The 16,639-nt window shown below is 35.6% G+C and overlaps 1 protein-coding gene and 1 long non-coding RNA gene across 4 annotated transcripts; one reads left to right on the top strand and one right to left on the bottom strand.

The window, feature by feature from the left end:
* Nucleotides 1–343: 343 nt before the first annotated feature.
* LOC119982095 (endo-1,4-beta-xylanase 5-like) lies at nucleotides 344–2,876 on the top strand. 2 transcript variants are annotated; one of them, XM_038825293.1, is made up of 7 exons: nucleotides 344–482; nucleotides 569–615; nucleotides 689–911; nucleotides 1,009–1,175; nucleotides 1,368–1,466; nucleotides 1,611–2,405; nucleotides 2,478–2,876. In XM_038825293.1, exons 1-7 carry the CDS (start codon nucleotides 431–433, stop codon nucleotides 2,820–2,822), a joined length of 1,728 nt encoding a protein of 575 aa, XP_038681221.1. In that variant the 5' UTR covers nucleotides 344–430; the 3' UTR covers nucleotides 2,823–2,876. The 2 variants fall into 2 exon arrangements, with proteins under 2 accessions (XP_038681221.1, XP_038681222.1); XM_038825294.1 differs by having other exon boundaries at nucleotides 569–611; nucleotides 685–911.
* A 181-nt stretch (nucleotides 2,877–3,057) lies between these two features.
* Nucleotides 3,058–16,639, bottom strand: LOC119982096. Of its 2 annotated transcripts, none has more exons than XR_005464271.1 (6): nucleotides 16,483–16,639; nucleotides 15,114–16,355; nucleotides 12,498–12,744; nucleotides 10,812–11,022; nucleotides 10,624–10,702; nucleotides 3,058–3,361 (listed from the first exon to the last, which is right to left on the bottom strand). It is a non-coding gene; the product is annotated as an uncharacterized LOC119982096 (long non-coding RNA). The 2 variants fall into 2 exon arrangements; XR_005464270.1 differs by lacking the exon at nucleotides 3,058–3,361 and adding an exon at nucleotides 9,968–10,293 and having other exon boundaries at nucleotides 16,483–16,637.

Consider the following 16,639-nt stretch of genomic DNA (forward strand, 5'->3'; position numbering starts at 1 on the left):
TCTCTAAAGGTATCACGAAATTTTGATGCTTGTACATGTTCCGTACAAGCATCAAAATTCCGATTCGCATTCTTGTTCTTTCGATCTTTTAAGGTTTCACTTTCGATAGTACAAGCAAGTTATCGAAAGTGAAACGAAGATTTGTTGTATCCTAAAGCAAATTAGCCGATAACCCATTGTACTGCCAAATTGGTGGAGGCTAATTTACCCTTAAAGAGAGCAACATTGTAACGTGCCTTGAATCTTCATCTCTACAAAATCCATTTTCCACCAATATTATCCCCAGCTCATCCAACACTTTCACGGGTCTAGTTTCACATGTGACATCTTCTTTGTTTTGTACTGAACACCTCTCTGTCACTCTCTGTGCTTTTTTTAACCTCTATTTCTTAGAAAACTTGTTTGTTTACTAAGAAAATAAAAACCAAAGATGCTCCCAGAAAATCTTAGCTTGGTACTCTCACTCATTTCACTGTATTTAGGTAATAATCAGTCAGTCTTCCTCTCATTTTCTTATCTCTGTTGTGTATATATGTCAATATACTTTCAATCTCAACTACTGATACAGGTCAAACAAGTCATGCTTCGACTTACGATTATTCTGCAACAACAGAGGTAAAGAAATTCTTCTAAATATAAATTGTTTTAGCAACTAAGATACATGTTTGACTATATCTTATTGAATCAGTGTGTGGTGCAACCTGGAAGGACTCACTATGGAGGAGGAATCATAGTTAATCCAGAATTCAATCATGGGATAGAAGGGTGGACGACATTCGGACAAGGCGTCATCAAAGAAGGCATGTCAGAGGAGGGAAACAGGTTTGTCGTCGCTCATCGTAGAACACGGTCATTAGACGGTATTTCTCAGAAGGTGGTTCTTGAAGAAGGAATGCTCTATAGCTTCTCTGGTAACTGAATAACTGAGACAAAAAATTTATCTGTAAGTAGAAGCAACTCTTTAATGTTCTTCACAAGTCGAACGACATTGGAAATTTCTTTTTGCAGCTTGGATTCAATTATCGGACGGAAGTGACACAGTTGCAGTTGTGTTCAGAACTAGTCATGGTGACTTGATACATGGTGGAAAAGCAGCAGCTAAGCAAGGATGCTGGTCTTTACTCAAGGGTGGCTTGGTTGCCAATTTTTCAGGCACCGTTGACATTCTTATTCAGGTAAAAATATGCAATCAAAACTCCAATCTTAGATGTAGAGTAAGGTTTTTGTAGATCCTGCATGTCCTGACACCGTCCACTATGGAAACCGTGTGTACGAGAGTTGTTTACCCTTTTTTTCCCAAGTAATCGTCTCTACTGTCTTCTTTTACTTGTTTGAGAATCTGATATTATGGAACTTGCCCATTTTAGAGCAAGAACACAACTGGGGACATATGGATTGACAATGTCTCGTTGCAACCATTCACCAAGCAGCAATGGAGATCCCACCAGGCGAAAAGCATTGACAAGGTACATAGTTCCAAGCAATATGATGCTGCATAAAATGACTTATAAATTGCCTTAACAGACAGACAATCTATATAAGTTCACTATACAAATTAGTTGTGTTTTACATCTTCTGCAAATAGAATGTGTAAATGTGGACTGTCACAGGTACGTAGAGCCAAGTTTAGGTTCAAGGTAACAACCAATGCCAACAAAACAGTAGTGGAAGGTGCTGTAATATCCATCAATCATGTCGAGTCGGGCTTTCCATTCGGATGTGGCATGAACTACCACATCCTGCAAAGCACAGCTTACCAGGACTGGTTTGCCTTAAGATTCAAGTTTGCCACTTTCACCAATGAAATGAAATGGTACACTACAGAGAAAGTACAAGGCCATGAAAACTATACCCTCGCGGACGCCATGTTAAGCTTCGCCAAACTGAACGGTATTTCTGTCAGAGGTCACAACATATTCTGGGACAATCCGAAGCAACAGCCCGGTTGGGTTAAAGACCTTTCTCCTGAGGAATTACGAATAGCAGCAGAAAAGAGAATACTTTCAGTTGTTAAAAGGTACTCTGGACAACTAATTGCATGGGATGTAATGAATGAGAACCTGCATTTCCACTTTTTCGAGGACAAGCTAGGCGAAAATGCCTCTGCGTTCTACTACTACACAGCTCATCAGCTTGATCCGAACACGACCATGTTCATCAATGAATACAATACAATTGAGCACAGTAAAGATGAGACAGCACATGCAGTCAATTACATGAACAAGCTTGAGAATATTCTTGCATTCCCTGGTAACAAAGACTTGCCAATAGGCATTGGATTGCAAGGCCATTTCGGCGCTGGCGAACCAAACCTCGCTTACATGAGATCTGCATTGGACATTCTAGGATCAACAGGATATCCCATTTGGCTCACAGAAGTGGATATAGACAAATGCCCAAATCAGGTAATCTCAAAAGCAACCATCTAATTATACACTAAGTTGCTTGATTGAAAAATATTGTGCCTTAATTTGCAGGCAAAGTACTTGGAGGACATACTCTGGGAAGGTTACACACATCCTGCTGTTAAGGGGATTATAATTTTTGCTGGCCCCGAATACGCTGGTTTCAACGTTACCACTCTTGCAGACAGAGATTTCAAGAATACTGAAGCTGGGGATGTTGTGGATAAGCTGATTCGGGAGTGGAAAACTGAGAATCTACAATTCAAAGCAGACAATACAGGATCCTCTGAGATTTCACTGTTCCATGGGGAGTACAATGTCACTGCTAAGCACCCGGTGACCGACTCCTCGACTTCACAGAAAATTAAAGTGACACAAAACATCTCAGGAAAAACTGTTCATATTCATATTGATTGATTCCTGTATCATGCACTTGTTACTTATGTATGTGTTAAAATAAATTGGGCAGTATATCTGGGAGGGAATTTAATATGTTACCAAAAATTGTAATCTGTACTATCTAAACCATGAGACCAGAAATTGACTATATATATCTATATATATGCTTATTGAGTATTTTCAACAACTTATAAAAAAAAAAGTATTTTCAACAATCTAGATATACAGATACATAACCACAAGATCACCCAAAGAATGCCAAACATACGTATATTGGCAACGAATTCGAAGATACCAGTTCTTTAAGACCAATTGTAAATTAATAATTAACAAGTTAAGCACATACTGTCAAATGAATATTGTGGGGAAAAAAATTGGGGGTTTAAGCTAGAATCTCCAAATGGCGTCAAAGCAAGACTGAGAAATCCCGATACTGCCACCGTTAAGCTGAAAGAAACTTTCGCCTCAAACAGCTACTCTTGCAGACCCCAAAGAGTCGAAACACGTTGCCATAACACATGGAGCAGCTCAAGATAGCCATATGCCTTGCTCTGTGACTATATATATACACATATATGTCAGAGTACCAGAACATCAGATTATTGGTAGAAGTAGAGTTACATATATACATATAAAAGAGAAAACTGTTGGAGAAGACAGCCACTCAGAGTCCCACATTGAAACACTGGGAGTGTTCTGAAGGGTTTATAATGCAATGGACAGACTCAGTCCCATATGTTGGACCTATGGTCATATATGTCTAATTTTGATGATATTAAATCATTTATAAATGATAATGAAACATTAAAGCAATATTTGATTTATATGAATTGAATTTAAATGACTATATATTTTTGAGATAGTGCTGGAAATTAAGTTTTGAAAACAAACATACATGGACTAAGTTAAGCATCAATTTTCCAATTATCATATCTTAACCAACTTAGGTCCAAATGACTTGAAACTTGAACCACATGCACATGAAGGTTTAATATATGTTCTAGGACTATAATCATGAGAAATTAAGTGCATCACATATATATTTGGTCATATGCTTAAATTCCGCCAAAACTAGGTTTTACCTAATTTTGTGCATATGTGTTCTTTGTGAATGTGGTGAACCAAATGAACTCCGATTTAAATGAAATTTCGTGTGCATCTTAGTTTCATCACTATGAACATATTTGATTTGGTAAAGTTCAAGAGAAAAGGTCATTTACACTGAGTTTGCAAAATGACTTTGAATTTACACTTAGAATTTATCGGTTTCACTATTAGTGATCTAATTGCTTGGTTGAGTGACCAAACGATTTCCGATTGTTATGAAATTTTACATGGACATTCTAATACATATAAAATGATTTATCATGCAGTAATATGAATTTTCTGGGTTGTTTTTCTAATGTAATTAACCTATGCGCTCTATATGAAGCTCTTTGAGCTTACATGCAATTGGGGAGTTCTACCTCCTATTTCCTTGTAGGTTAATCATCATTGTGGTCTCATATGGCTCAGAATTCAGTATGTTCAAGAGTGGTCGAAGTCCTGTTTCTAAGAATGAGCTTGGAGCTCTAGGAAACTATGAAAAATCCTATATTTGCCAACTTTCCACTAAGGCATTTAATCAAGTTGAATGAATCCAACATTGAGGCTATTGGTTGTGGTCTTCATGGAGATACAACTCTTTTCAAACATGTGGGACAAGCCTTGTCCTCTCTATCATTAGTGATATATTCTTGTTTGACATTTTCACTCAAGAAATATGCTACCAAGAAAGTTAGGTTGGTGCAATCAAACAAGATCCTTGACTAAGAGTTCACTTTTGAAGTCTTTGATTCAAAATGAAGGGACAAGATGGCATAGTACAATCTACATCCATGATTGAGAATTAAAGAGAGTTTGAATGGTCAAGATTTGAAGACATACATTGATCAAAGGGTTGTGCTTGTGACAATACTTATGGAAGATCATTAGTGATATATTCTTGTTTGACATTTTCACTCAAGACATGTGCTACCAAGAAAGTTAGGTTGGTGCAATCAAACAAGATCCTTGACTAAGGGATCACTTTTGAAGTCTTTGATTCAAAATGAAGGGACAAGATGGCATAGTACAATCTACATCCATGGCTGAGAATTAAAGAGAGTTTGAATGGTCAAGATTTGAAGACATACATTGATCAAATGGTTGTGCATAAGACAACTTTCTTGCTTGCAATTTTTGACTTAAAAGAGGAGCATGTGCAACGTCTATATGCTCTATGGTGGAGATTTGTTTGCTCAAATCATCAATGACCAAGATTAGGAGCTGCAATGGATGGTAGAGATCAACTCTTGAAGTTTGATCCAATGGCTGCAAGCATAGGAGAAAATTGCCTTTAAAAGAGGATCTTCCCTTTCATACAACTTGGAGAAGCAAATTGAAAATTCTCCTTGAGAGAAACCTCTTGCTATCAAGTTCATCAATCATCAAGCTTTCTTGCTATTTACTACAACATTCTTCTCCAATACAAGCCTCTACAATCAAGGACTTCTCACTACTCTTGCTTTTGCAAAAGGGAAGTTCCTATATCCTTTAGGCTTTGTTTACTTACAATCTAAACCTCTCTTGCTCTTAAAATCCTATCTTTGAGAGTGTTGCTGTAATCTTGAGAGTTCCACACCAAATACCTTTAAGGTAACCTGTGAGAACCTTGGCTGAAAATCCCATTTGAGAAATTCTCTTTGTTAGGGAAAATTGTAAACATTGAAGTTTGAGGGAGTTCTTAGAAACCCTTGGTGTAAGGAGTTTTGTGGGACTCTTAAAACCACACCTTAGTGGAGTTGGGAAAATCCTAGGTTGGTGAATCTAGGTAGTAGACGTAGGAGAAGGGTCTCCGAACTACTATAAATCGCTGTGTTGATTTCTTTGTTTACTTGTTTATATTTACTACTTGTTTCAAACTGCAGGATTTTCAAAACCCTAATCTGTCCGAGATTAGCAGACTTACTTAAACTTTAAATTTTGATCTGAATTTTTGATATAGTATTCATTAGGGTGTTGTGATACTGCATACCAAATTTCGTTGAATTCTGACTTGATTTGCTAGATGAAATTTGAGTTGTAAAATCTGTGTGCAGTGTGTTGTTTGAAAAATCTGTTTTTGTAATTCCTTGATTATTTGATAATTGATCATTCACCATATTGAATCACATCTTGCATTGGAATGAATATTGATTAGGATAATCATTAGAGTCCAAATTTGTGTGCTAATTGTTAATTGACATTGATTTCCTTTTAAATTATAAAAAGAGATTCCTATCGGAATTTGAGGACACAATTCACCCCCCCTCTTGTGTTAAGTACGATCCACCACCATAAGCTATGGTTTTTGAGAAAAATGGACTCCCATCCCCCGTATGATGAACCCAATATATACAGTCGCACATATAGGATTATATGAATATAAAGTCACAGAAAAATGGGTGAGGGGGACCTGAAGTCTTTTTGTCCTGAAGTGTCCGCAAGTGTTTTTTTGCCATTGTATTGGTTCCAATCTCAATGAATTTACAAGTTTGAATATTTTCAAAATGGAACACCATCTAAACAAAAAGTCACAATTCAGGAGCCTGAATTGAATCTGCACCTTCAGGACCCCCTAACCCCAAAAAATGGGCTCCCATCCTTGGGGTATCCCAACAGTTGTAAAATTGGGAATTTAAAACACATTGCTAATGAAAGAGCAATTATACTTAAATAATCATATCTTAAAGAGAAGGTAAGTTCATACCACTATTTAGGTATATTAAATTCCTGCTTCACAGTACCGCATTATTTTTGGTGGATTACTAATCTGATGATTATGATCTCTGCAATAAAACAAAATTTAGACCAAAACAATAAATATTAGAACAAAACAAGGACATCAATACCTAGTTATGGCAAATACAAATACTGGCCACTTAAATTTAGCTTACCCGACACGTTTTGCGTTTTAACCCAATTCTCTTCATGGCTTGCTGTTCTACTTCACTAAGCAAGAATACACGGCCATTCACGCAACAAATTGCGGTATATGTATCACAAAAGATCCGCAGATTACAATTCGGATCACAAATGTGGGTTTGGCCCGTTCGTTTACAATGATATACGTTGGCCCAAATACGTTCGTTGCGACAATCGTAATTGCATTTATGGGCTGGCCTCGGCCCATAATGGTTGTCAAATAAAGTGACGCATCTAATAGTACAGCAGCCGTGGAAGTTTTGTTTCTCCCCATTGATTGTTATTGAGTTTACTGAAACAACATGCCAAGAAAATTAAAAGTGCCTACTAGACAACGCTAAGCCATTAATATTATTAAATAATGAAGAAAACATAGATCTATATGTTACGAAAAAAAAACAGATTCCCCAAGTGTTGTTACTTCGGCATCATATTTGTCAAATGCGAGGAGGTGCACCTAAGATTCAAAGTACTTCTATCATCCGAGACACAAGGTGCAAGCTTTTGAGCAAAGGACTTCTATTGCCCGCGGCACATGGCACACAAAAAGCAAGCGCTTGAAAGACACAAGGCACAATATTAATAAAATAAATAATAAATCAAATAATTGTTAAAATAGTATGCAATAATATACATTATTTGACACACAATAATAAATTAAGAAATAAATAGATCACGTGAATCACATCACATTATCTAAGTACCAATTATAAAGCTTGACATAAATGATAAAACTGATCCTACAAGTGCATAAAATAAAATAGCATAACAGAATAAAACTAACAAAATAAGAAAACATAACAGCATGACGTATTAAAGTTCAGATAGTGAAACTTTTCAGAAACAGTTGGTCTCTGTCACATGATAGATAGGGCTGTGATTCTCAGTAGCGATCCGGATCTTCCTCTTTCAACATATTTTAGTTTACATTGCTCTTGAGCTCAGGTTCCTTCATATTGAGTGATTTATTTTCAGGGCTTCAAATTCCAAAAGAAACCCAACATTAGAACTCTCTAGCCAAGTTGAAATTGGGTTTTTGAATGCTGGCAGGGTGAGGTGAGAGCCCATCGCCTCACCTCAGATGCGCCTTTGACAGTTATGATCGCCATTAAAAAATAGCAAAACCAACTTGTGAGTTGTGAGTATGAAGCTCTTCGTCTACTATTCTTAATTTTGGTGAATGTTGAACGTGTATATTTCTCACAGGTACAGAGAAGATAACATGTTTGTTAATGGTTAGGCAAGTTTGTGGATCGTTAAACAAAACTTTCTCATCTCCTATAGCTTTCCTTGTATCCTCCACAGACTTCACAAGTTAGACAAATGGGTTTAGTCTCTTTTCATCACTTCTGCTATCCTCTTTTTCTTTTCATTTTACGTGATTGGCATCGTATACGTTCCTCTTTCTGAAATCAGTGAACACTAGGCAAAAAAAAAAAACATTTCTTCGACTTTACGTGATGTTTTGAAAAAAAAATGTGTACCATCTCTTTCCCAAATAATAGCCAGTATGTTTAGGGAAAAAAAAATGAAAGCGCAAAAATTTTAGAAGCACGGTTTCCATTGCATTGCAATGTGTACAAATACCATTATATGAACATTGTCCAAAACAACACAAGTGACTATACGGTAAAATAGTGCCAGTACAAAGTCCTCTAGCTAGGTTTTTCTTGAGAGAAGTTTCGATTGCGTTCTCAAACACAATATGGGAAAACCCACCAGAATTGTATAATAAAACCTTTACATTGAGGTTAATGCAGAACAGATCCTAGGCCCTAAGAATAATGTTCTATAAATTCAAAGTGCATTAACGCCCTAATAAACAATACAAGTCCTCAATGAATTCTAACTGAAAAACAAACCTAAGAGGGGACGTTTTGGTGGATTACTGATCTGATGTTGTAAGATCTTGAATTTTCCATCTTCGTCGTCGTCGTCGTCTTCGCCCTCGCCGTCGCTCTCGCTCAAACTGGTGTCTTCCATCCCAAAATTGCACTCAGGCGGGAAAGACCGTTGTTTTGGCTAGCGATCTCCTCGTGAAGGTGAACGTTCTTGCAGCGACCACCGACTCAGAAAATCTCCTAATGAACCAGAGTTAATTTTGAGGTTAAGGTGAACGGGGATCAACAATGGAAGGTGGTTGATGAGGTCTGTTTATGGCAAAACCGTAGTATTTAATATTTACATTGTATTATTTTTAAGGGTAATATAAAGAGTAAACTTCTTAAGGGTAAAAAAGGTATTTTATTAAAAATATATGGTATTATATTAAAGACTTATAATTATTTGTGAATACATTGGTTTATGAAAATTTTATATAGACGAGCAATATAAATATAGACATATATACATAATCAAATTATCATACACTTTCTCTACCAAAAAAAATGAAAGAACTTGTCTATAGCAAGTAAAAATGACAAGTTAGATATGTGAAATGTGATTATTAATATATGACTACAAACTAATTTGATCAATTTGCTTTAGAAAAACATGTGTATGGGTATGTTTTGTGCACCATATATTATCTTTTAACATTAAATTGTAAATCACAAACAAACAACAATTTTATATCCCAAAAACCGAGACAATTTCTAGACAATATAATTTTTTTTTCAAAATGGTCTTATATGGGATAATTTGGAGATAATTTGCAATAATTTTCCTTTTTTAACCCTCACTTTATATTGAAGTAACTATAATACCCTCATTCTCTCTCCACCTTTTTACCCCACATTTTTAGTTTAGATTAGTTAATAATTCAAATCTTTAATAATTATTAAAATAAAAATTATTAAAAAATATTTGAAAAGTAATTACTGATATTAATATATTTATTTTAATTAATTTTTATTTTATAAATTTTTTATTATTTATTTTACCATTTATTGCAACTATTTTAACACAATTTATGTTACCAATAGAAGTACAACCAAACACCTACCAACATTTCAAGAACCTTATCTACTACCATTTATTATCAACCATATATGCTACAATATATACTACTGTCAAAATTATGCGCCAAACAAACCCTATATATGCTTATATGGAATCCACTCTAACTGAAGCAGTGAGGGCTCTTCATGCAATTAGAATGCCTAGTGAATTGGGATTACGACATATAACATTAGTAATTGCTAACCATGTATGTATGAAAATAAATTTGGTGGTATATCTGGGAGAATTTACCATGTTAACAGAATGATAATCCATACTGTAAAATTAATAATAAACAAGATAATCACACACTGTGCACATAACTTGTCTATTAACATATTTTTATTACATACAAATAACTAATATTGTGGAGAAAAAAATGGAGGTTTAAGCATAATCTCCTAATAGACTCAAAGCAAGACTCAACAGCTCCGATACTGCAACCATAAAGCTGAAAGAAACATCGAAAGCTGCCTCGAATAGCAATTCTTGTGGACCCCGAAGAGTTGAAACATGTTGCCATACCCAATGGAGCAGCACACACAAGATAGCCATGTGCCTCGCGCTGTGACCGTATATATTCATATATATGTCAGTACCAGAACATCCGATTATTGGTATAAGTAGAGTTACATATATACATAAAAAAGAGAAAAATGTTGGAGAAGACACCCACTCAGAGAGTCGCACATCGAAAAACTGGGAGTGTTGTGAAGGGTTTATACTTTATAATGCAATGGGTAGACTTAGCTATGGTTTTTGAGAAAAATGGGCTCCCATCCTTGGGGTATTCCAAGTTTCCAACAGTCGTAAAATTGGGAATTTAAAACACATTGCTAATGAAAAAGCAATTATACTTAAATAATCATATCTTAAAGAGAAGGTAAGTTCATACCAATATTTAGGTATATTAAATTCCTGCTTCACAGTACTGCATTATCTTTGGTGGATTACTAATCTGATGATTATGAGCTCTACAATAAAACAAAATTTAGACCAAAAAAATAAAATATTAGAACAAAACAAGGACATCAATACCTAGTTATGGCGAATACAAATACTGGCCACTTAAATTTAGCTTACCCGACACATTTGTGTTTTAACCCAATTCTCTTCATGGCTTGCTGTTATGCTTCACTAAGCAAGAATACACGGCCACCCACGTTCGTTGCGACAATCGTAGTTGCATTTATGCGCTGGCCTTGGCCCATAATGGTTGTCGAATAAAGTGCCGCATCTGGTAGTACTGCCACCTTGGAAGTTCTGTTTCTCCCCCTCGCTTGTTATTGAGTTACTGAAACAACATGCACAAGAAAATTAAAAGTGCCTACTAGACAATGCTAAGCCATTAATATTATGAAATAATGAAGAAAACATAGATCAATATGTTACGAATAAAAAACTAATTAATATAACATAAATATAATTATAAGAGATTATTAATCATCACATTCCCTACATGAAATTAACAGGTGAGTATAGTAAAGCAAAAAAGAATTTAAGAGTTTTAATGAAAGGTATAATCAACAACCAAGATCTCAAAGCTTTAATGAAAGTATAAATCAACAACCAGAGGGACATCATCTTGACTCGGAGAAGGCTTTTGCCTAGAGAAGAAATACTTTCATAATAGGAAGACATCTCAAATTTAACAATTATATAGTAAATTCTAATTAAATCCTGCTTCATTAAATCATTATAGCTCCACCAGTTCTCATTTGATGAATTAGACGAGCCAGGCAACACGCAACATGCCTTATAAAGAATAGTAATCATGAACCATGAATTTGTTCTAGTGTTATTAATGGCATGCTAATCTTCAAGAATGGAAATTCAATCAAGGAGAATATTGATAGGCCAGCTGATAAGGAAATCCCGAGCTGTTAAAAGTTTGATTGTCTTTGCATCGTAACCCCAGGAGCCCCTTGTGGAGCTTTCCTCGAAAAGGTAGCTCTAAATAAGCCCACGAAAAGCAGAACATACCAGAGCAGCCTGTCTTTGGGAATCAGCAACCCCAAGCACTTTTCCAGGGACAGAGCTTTGGCCAGAGAAATGCTAATCTCCGATCAAGGAAATAACCGACCAAGCATCCTTCCCTGCTTTCTTCAAGAATTCTTTTCAAAATTTCACTAACTTGTTAAAACTTGGTCCAAAGTCCAAAAGGAAAAACCCCTTTCAACTCTCATTTTTTTTGAAGAGAAAAATTTATTACTGGCACCAAGGGGTGCAACCCAAACAGTCATTACAAAGAAGAGAAAGACAGACTAGCAAAAAAATTGGAACTAAGCCCACTTGACCATTGCTTAAGCGCAATTAGCCAACCATCCAAAAAAGCTGATATTGAACAATCCTTCTCCTGGAAAACCCTAGAGTTTCGTTCCTTCAAGATTAACCAACAAGTAGCCTGGAGGATCAGCACCAAGAAATTTTGCCTAGGTTTGTCACGAATCAGGAAATGCCAAACCTCCAATTCAGAGTTTAGATTCTTAGAAGGCACCCAAATGACACCCATCAAGTTCCAGATCGCGCCCCAAACCCTTTCAATTCTCATCCGCATCAAAGAAGTAGTAAATTAATTGAACGAAACTCCCATCAAGAGACAATTTCATATGAACAATAACAAATGACATTGACCAAATGAGATAATATAGTAATGTTCATAGATATCAAAATTATTTCTCATCAGTATCTTATTGGTCTAGTCTCGTGAATTTACAATCTATACTAACAATGATATAAATTTTCATTAAAAGGCTACAAGGGAAATACCTTAAGTAAAGGAGAAAGGGAGAACGACAGCATGTGCCGATGTACACCATTCAGGGCTCTTTCTGCAAGGAAGACAAGCCAACACACCGCAGCTTCTATCCAAGTATTCCTCTACGGCAGATGGTCTTATCACTTAATATTGATATACCATCCACTGCATTCATTGATGCGGATCATTGAGGCTGCAATAACGCTGCTGAATCGGGATGGAAATACTAGGCATATTCGGGCTGACCTTTGTCCAATTCTGTACCAAATCATACAAAGAATGTCAACTACTAGTATTTGACTCTCTGGATCGCAAATATTTTAAAGGGTTTGAGTTTGCAATGCCGTTTCTATATAAGTTAATAATATAAAAACGCTTTGAGAAACATATGAATATAATTTTATCTAACTGAAATTTCTAGAAAAATAGGCATATACTGATTGGTAAATGGTTCTATTATACAACAAGGTTTTATGTTTCAATAACCACATGTCCAACTCGAAGACGCTTCTTTTTGAATTTAAAAAAAAAAAAAAAAAAAACCGATGATGGAAGTATGATAATGCTATCCCAATTGGGAAACACACTCTTTTTGATGTTGTTGCAAATTGTAAAATATTCCTAAAGTGTTCCCGTGATATCTGAGCATCAATTTTCACTAATAGTAAAGATATGCATCGAATTTGCTTCGGACGCACTGTGAACACAATATGGTTTTTTATTTCCTTTAAATATGAAGAGCATTTTGGATAGCATGAATATCCCAATTTGCCAAGTGAACGAGCAAGTCTATCACTAAACAATGGTTTCCACCTATCTTGGATTTTTAGAAATCAAAGGTGGATGGGTATTATTCCAACCCTAGTTTCCTTCGCTTAGATAATGTGCTCTCTCTCCAAGTCCAAGTTCTTCTATTATAGTATTTATTTCTCTTATGCTTCAACAAATTCATATGGCCTTGAAACATAGCATCTTTATGCTAGAGACTAGCTTAAAAGTACTTCGGTATCATACTTGTCAAATGCAAGGAGGCAGACCTAAGATTCAAAATACTTCTATCATCCAAGACGCAAGGACTTCTATTTCCCGCGGCACAAGGCACACATAAGGCAAGCGCCCGAAAGACACAAGGCACAATATTAATAAAATAAATGATAAATCAAATAATTGTTAAAATGGTATGCAATAATATACATTATTTAACACACAATAATAAATTAAGAAATAAATAGATCACATGATCACATCGCATTATCAAAGTACCAATTATCAAGCGTGACATAAATGATAAAACTGATCCCACAAGTGCATAAAACAAAATAGCATAACAGCATAAAACTAACAAAATAAGAAAACATAACAGCATGACATATTTAAGTTCAGAAAGCGAAACGTTTCGGAAACAGTTGGTCTCTATCACACGATAGATAGGGCTGCGATTCTCAGTAGCGATCCCAATCTTACTCTTTCAATGTATTTGAGTTTACATTGTTCTTGAGCTCAGGTTCCTTCATCTTGAGTTATTTATTTCCAGGGCTTCAAATTCCAAAAGAAACTCAACATTAAAACTCTTTAGCCAAGTTGAAATTGAGTCTTAGAATGCTGGCTGGGTGAGGTGAGAGCCCATCGCTTCACCTCAGATGCGCCTTTGACAGGTATGATCGCCATTAAAAAATAGCAAAACCAACTTGTGAGTATGAAGCTCTTCGTCTACTATTCTTTATTTTGGTGACTGTTGAACTTTTATATTTCTCACACATACAGAGAAGATAACATGTTTGTCAATGGTTAGGCAAGTTTGTGGATCATTATACAAGAACTTTCACATCTCCTATAGCTTTCCTTAGATTCTCCACAGACTTCACAAGTTAGACATAAATATGCAACTGTGCGTGGGCGCTCAAAAGTAAACATTACATGACCCTGTAAACAAAACCTAATACTATGAAATAAACTTAAGAAACTGAGAACAAGACCAACAAGCATCGGCAGAGAATCAGAACGGTAACAGCTAATCAAGGATATAGACATCTTAGGTGGAGCTAATCTAATCTAACGGCTAATAAGATAATCATCAGTAAAATCGAGCAACGCAGCAGCTCTGGGAGCTGATAAAATAGACTTCCCACGACCAGATTTTCAAAACAAAGCATACAGAAATTTGTCGTACCACGCTGTTGCAAACTCATAGTTATCATACCCGGAATCAAACATAGCTAAGCAACACCAGAGCGAAGATGCAAAATACCATAACACAATTGCAACCAAAGAATAGCCAGTATGTTTAGGGAAAAAATGAAAGTGCAAATCTTTTAAAATAACTGTTTTCAATGCATTGCAATGTGTACAAACACCATTATATGAAAATTGTCAAAAACAATACAAGTGACTGTACGGTTAACTAATGCCAGTACAAAGTCTTCTAGCTAGGTTCCTTCTTGAGAGAAGTTTCTATTGCATTCTCAAACACAATATGGAAAAACCCACATAAATTGTATAATAAAACCTTTACAGTGAGGTTGATACAGAACAGATTCTAGGCCCTAAGAATAATTTTCTCTGAATTCAATGTGCATCAACGCCCTAATAAACAAACAAGTTCTCAATAAATTCTAACAAAATCAAACCTGAGAGGGGACGGTTTTGGTGGATTACTGATCTGATGTTGTAAGATCTTGAATTTTCCATCTTCTTCGTCGTCTTTGCTCTCGCTCTCGCCCTCGCTCAAACTAGTGTCTTCCATCCCGAAATTGCACGCAGGCAGGAAAGGCCGGTGCTTGGCAAGCGATCTCCTCGGGAAGGTGAACGTTCTTGCGGCGACCACCGACTCTGAAAATCTCCTAATGAAAGCAGATTTAATTTCTAGGTTAAGGTGAACGAACGGGGATCATACAATATTACAATGGAATGTGGTAGGTGAGGTTTATTTATGGTAAAAAGCCAAAAACGTAAAAGACTAAAAGTATTAAAAATATATGGTAATATATATTAAAAATATATGGTAATATATTAAAGACGTAAAATTATTTGTGAATATCTTGATTTATGAAAAAAAAAATTATATAGACGAGCAATATAAATATAGACATGTATACATAATCAAATTGTCAAATACTTTATCTACCACGCGAAAAAAGAAAAAGTCTTGTCTATAATAACATAAAAGATAATGCTTGAGACCCCTAAAAAGTGACTTCAAAAGAGTTGTTGTTGTTGCTATTCAAAATCGCAATCACGAGTTATGAATTACCTTCCAGATAATAGACTCGCAGTGAAGTAAGAGCTTCCTTAGCTGTTAGGCACTAAGGAAATACAAGATTCAAAGCGGTGGGCAGACAAAGAAATGGCCCCAGAAGCAATGTGCATTCTAAACAGTGGCGTACTTGAGTCTACGGGGGCTCTGGGCACACTGTAAAAAAAGGACCCACTAAAATTTTTTTGTTGCGATTGTCATATAGTTCTTAAAAGTCTAACTCTATGAAAAATATATATTACTTAAATATAACTCGTTTAGCATATTGAGATGCAAAATCACTAATTATGTTAGTATAATCAACATTTTCCGCAAATCACTTTCAATAGACAACATAACTAACTCATTTAACCTTTCTTTCGACTTGGTGAACCAAAGATATGATTTTATCAATTTCAACTTTGAAAAGCTTCTCTCGGTGAAGGATACCGTTACCAGAATAGTTAACAATATTCTATATGCAATCCATGTATTTGAAAAACCACCATCAAGCATTTGCAACACCAAAGAGTATTATTCAATTATTGAGTCTATTAAGTGGAACAAAATCACCTGATAAGGCTATAACCAGAGGCTGTTGAACTACAGAAGGAGCAAAATCTCAAAGAATCCAAAACTGGATGCAGAGCATAACCCAGAAGAGATTGCAAAAAGAATCAAAGAGAATTAGAGATTGCAACACCAAAGAAATCATGAAGATAAAAAAAAAACCCTAGAAATTCGAAACTCAAAGAAAGAATTACCTGCAACTCTCAAGGCCCGACCCGACCCATCCTCCTTCTAGTTCCAAAATCCCAAACGGAAAAGCAAATCAATGTAAGAGAGAACTTAGCAAAATCAAAGATTTAGAAATAATTATTATTATAATTGCACAATTGCAATAGATAGTAGAAACGAAGC

The sequence above is a fragment of the Tripterygium wilfordii genome, chromosome 17, assembly GCF_013401445.1.
Source record: "Tripterygium wilfordii isolate XIE 37 chromosome 17, ASM1340144v1, whole genome shotgun sequence".
Taxonomy (NCBI): Eukaryota; Viridiplantae; Streptophyta; class Magnoliopsida; order Celastrales; family Celastraceae; genus Tripterygium; species Tripterygium wilfordii.

What these genes read in the sequence shown, in the direction of transcription:
- LOC119982095 (XM_038825293.1), top strand. Translation starts at nt 431, where the DNA reads ATGCTCCCAGAAAATCTTAGCTTGGTACTCTCACTCATTTCACTGTAT. An exon ending in ACTCATTTCACTGTATTTAG is followed by an intron (nt 483 to 568) that starts GTAATAATCAGT and finishes CTACTGATACAG; the next exon opens with GTCAAACAAGTCATGCTTCG. An exon ending in TAGACAAATGCCCAAATCAG is followed by an intron (nt 2,406 to 2,477) that starts GTAATCTCAAAA and finishes CTTAATTTGCAG; the next exon opens with GCAAAGTACTTGGAGGACAT.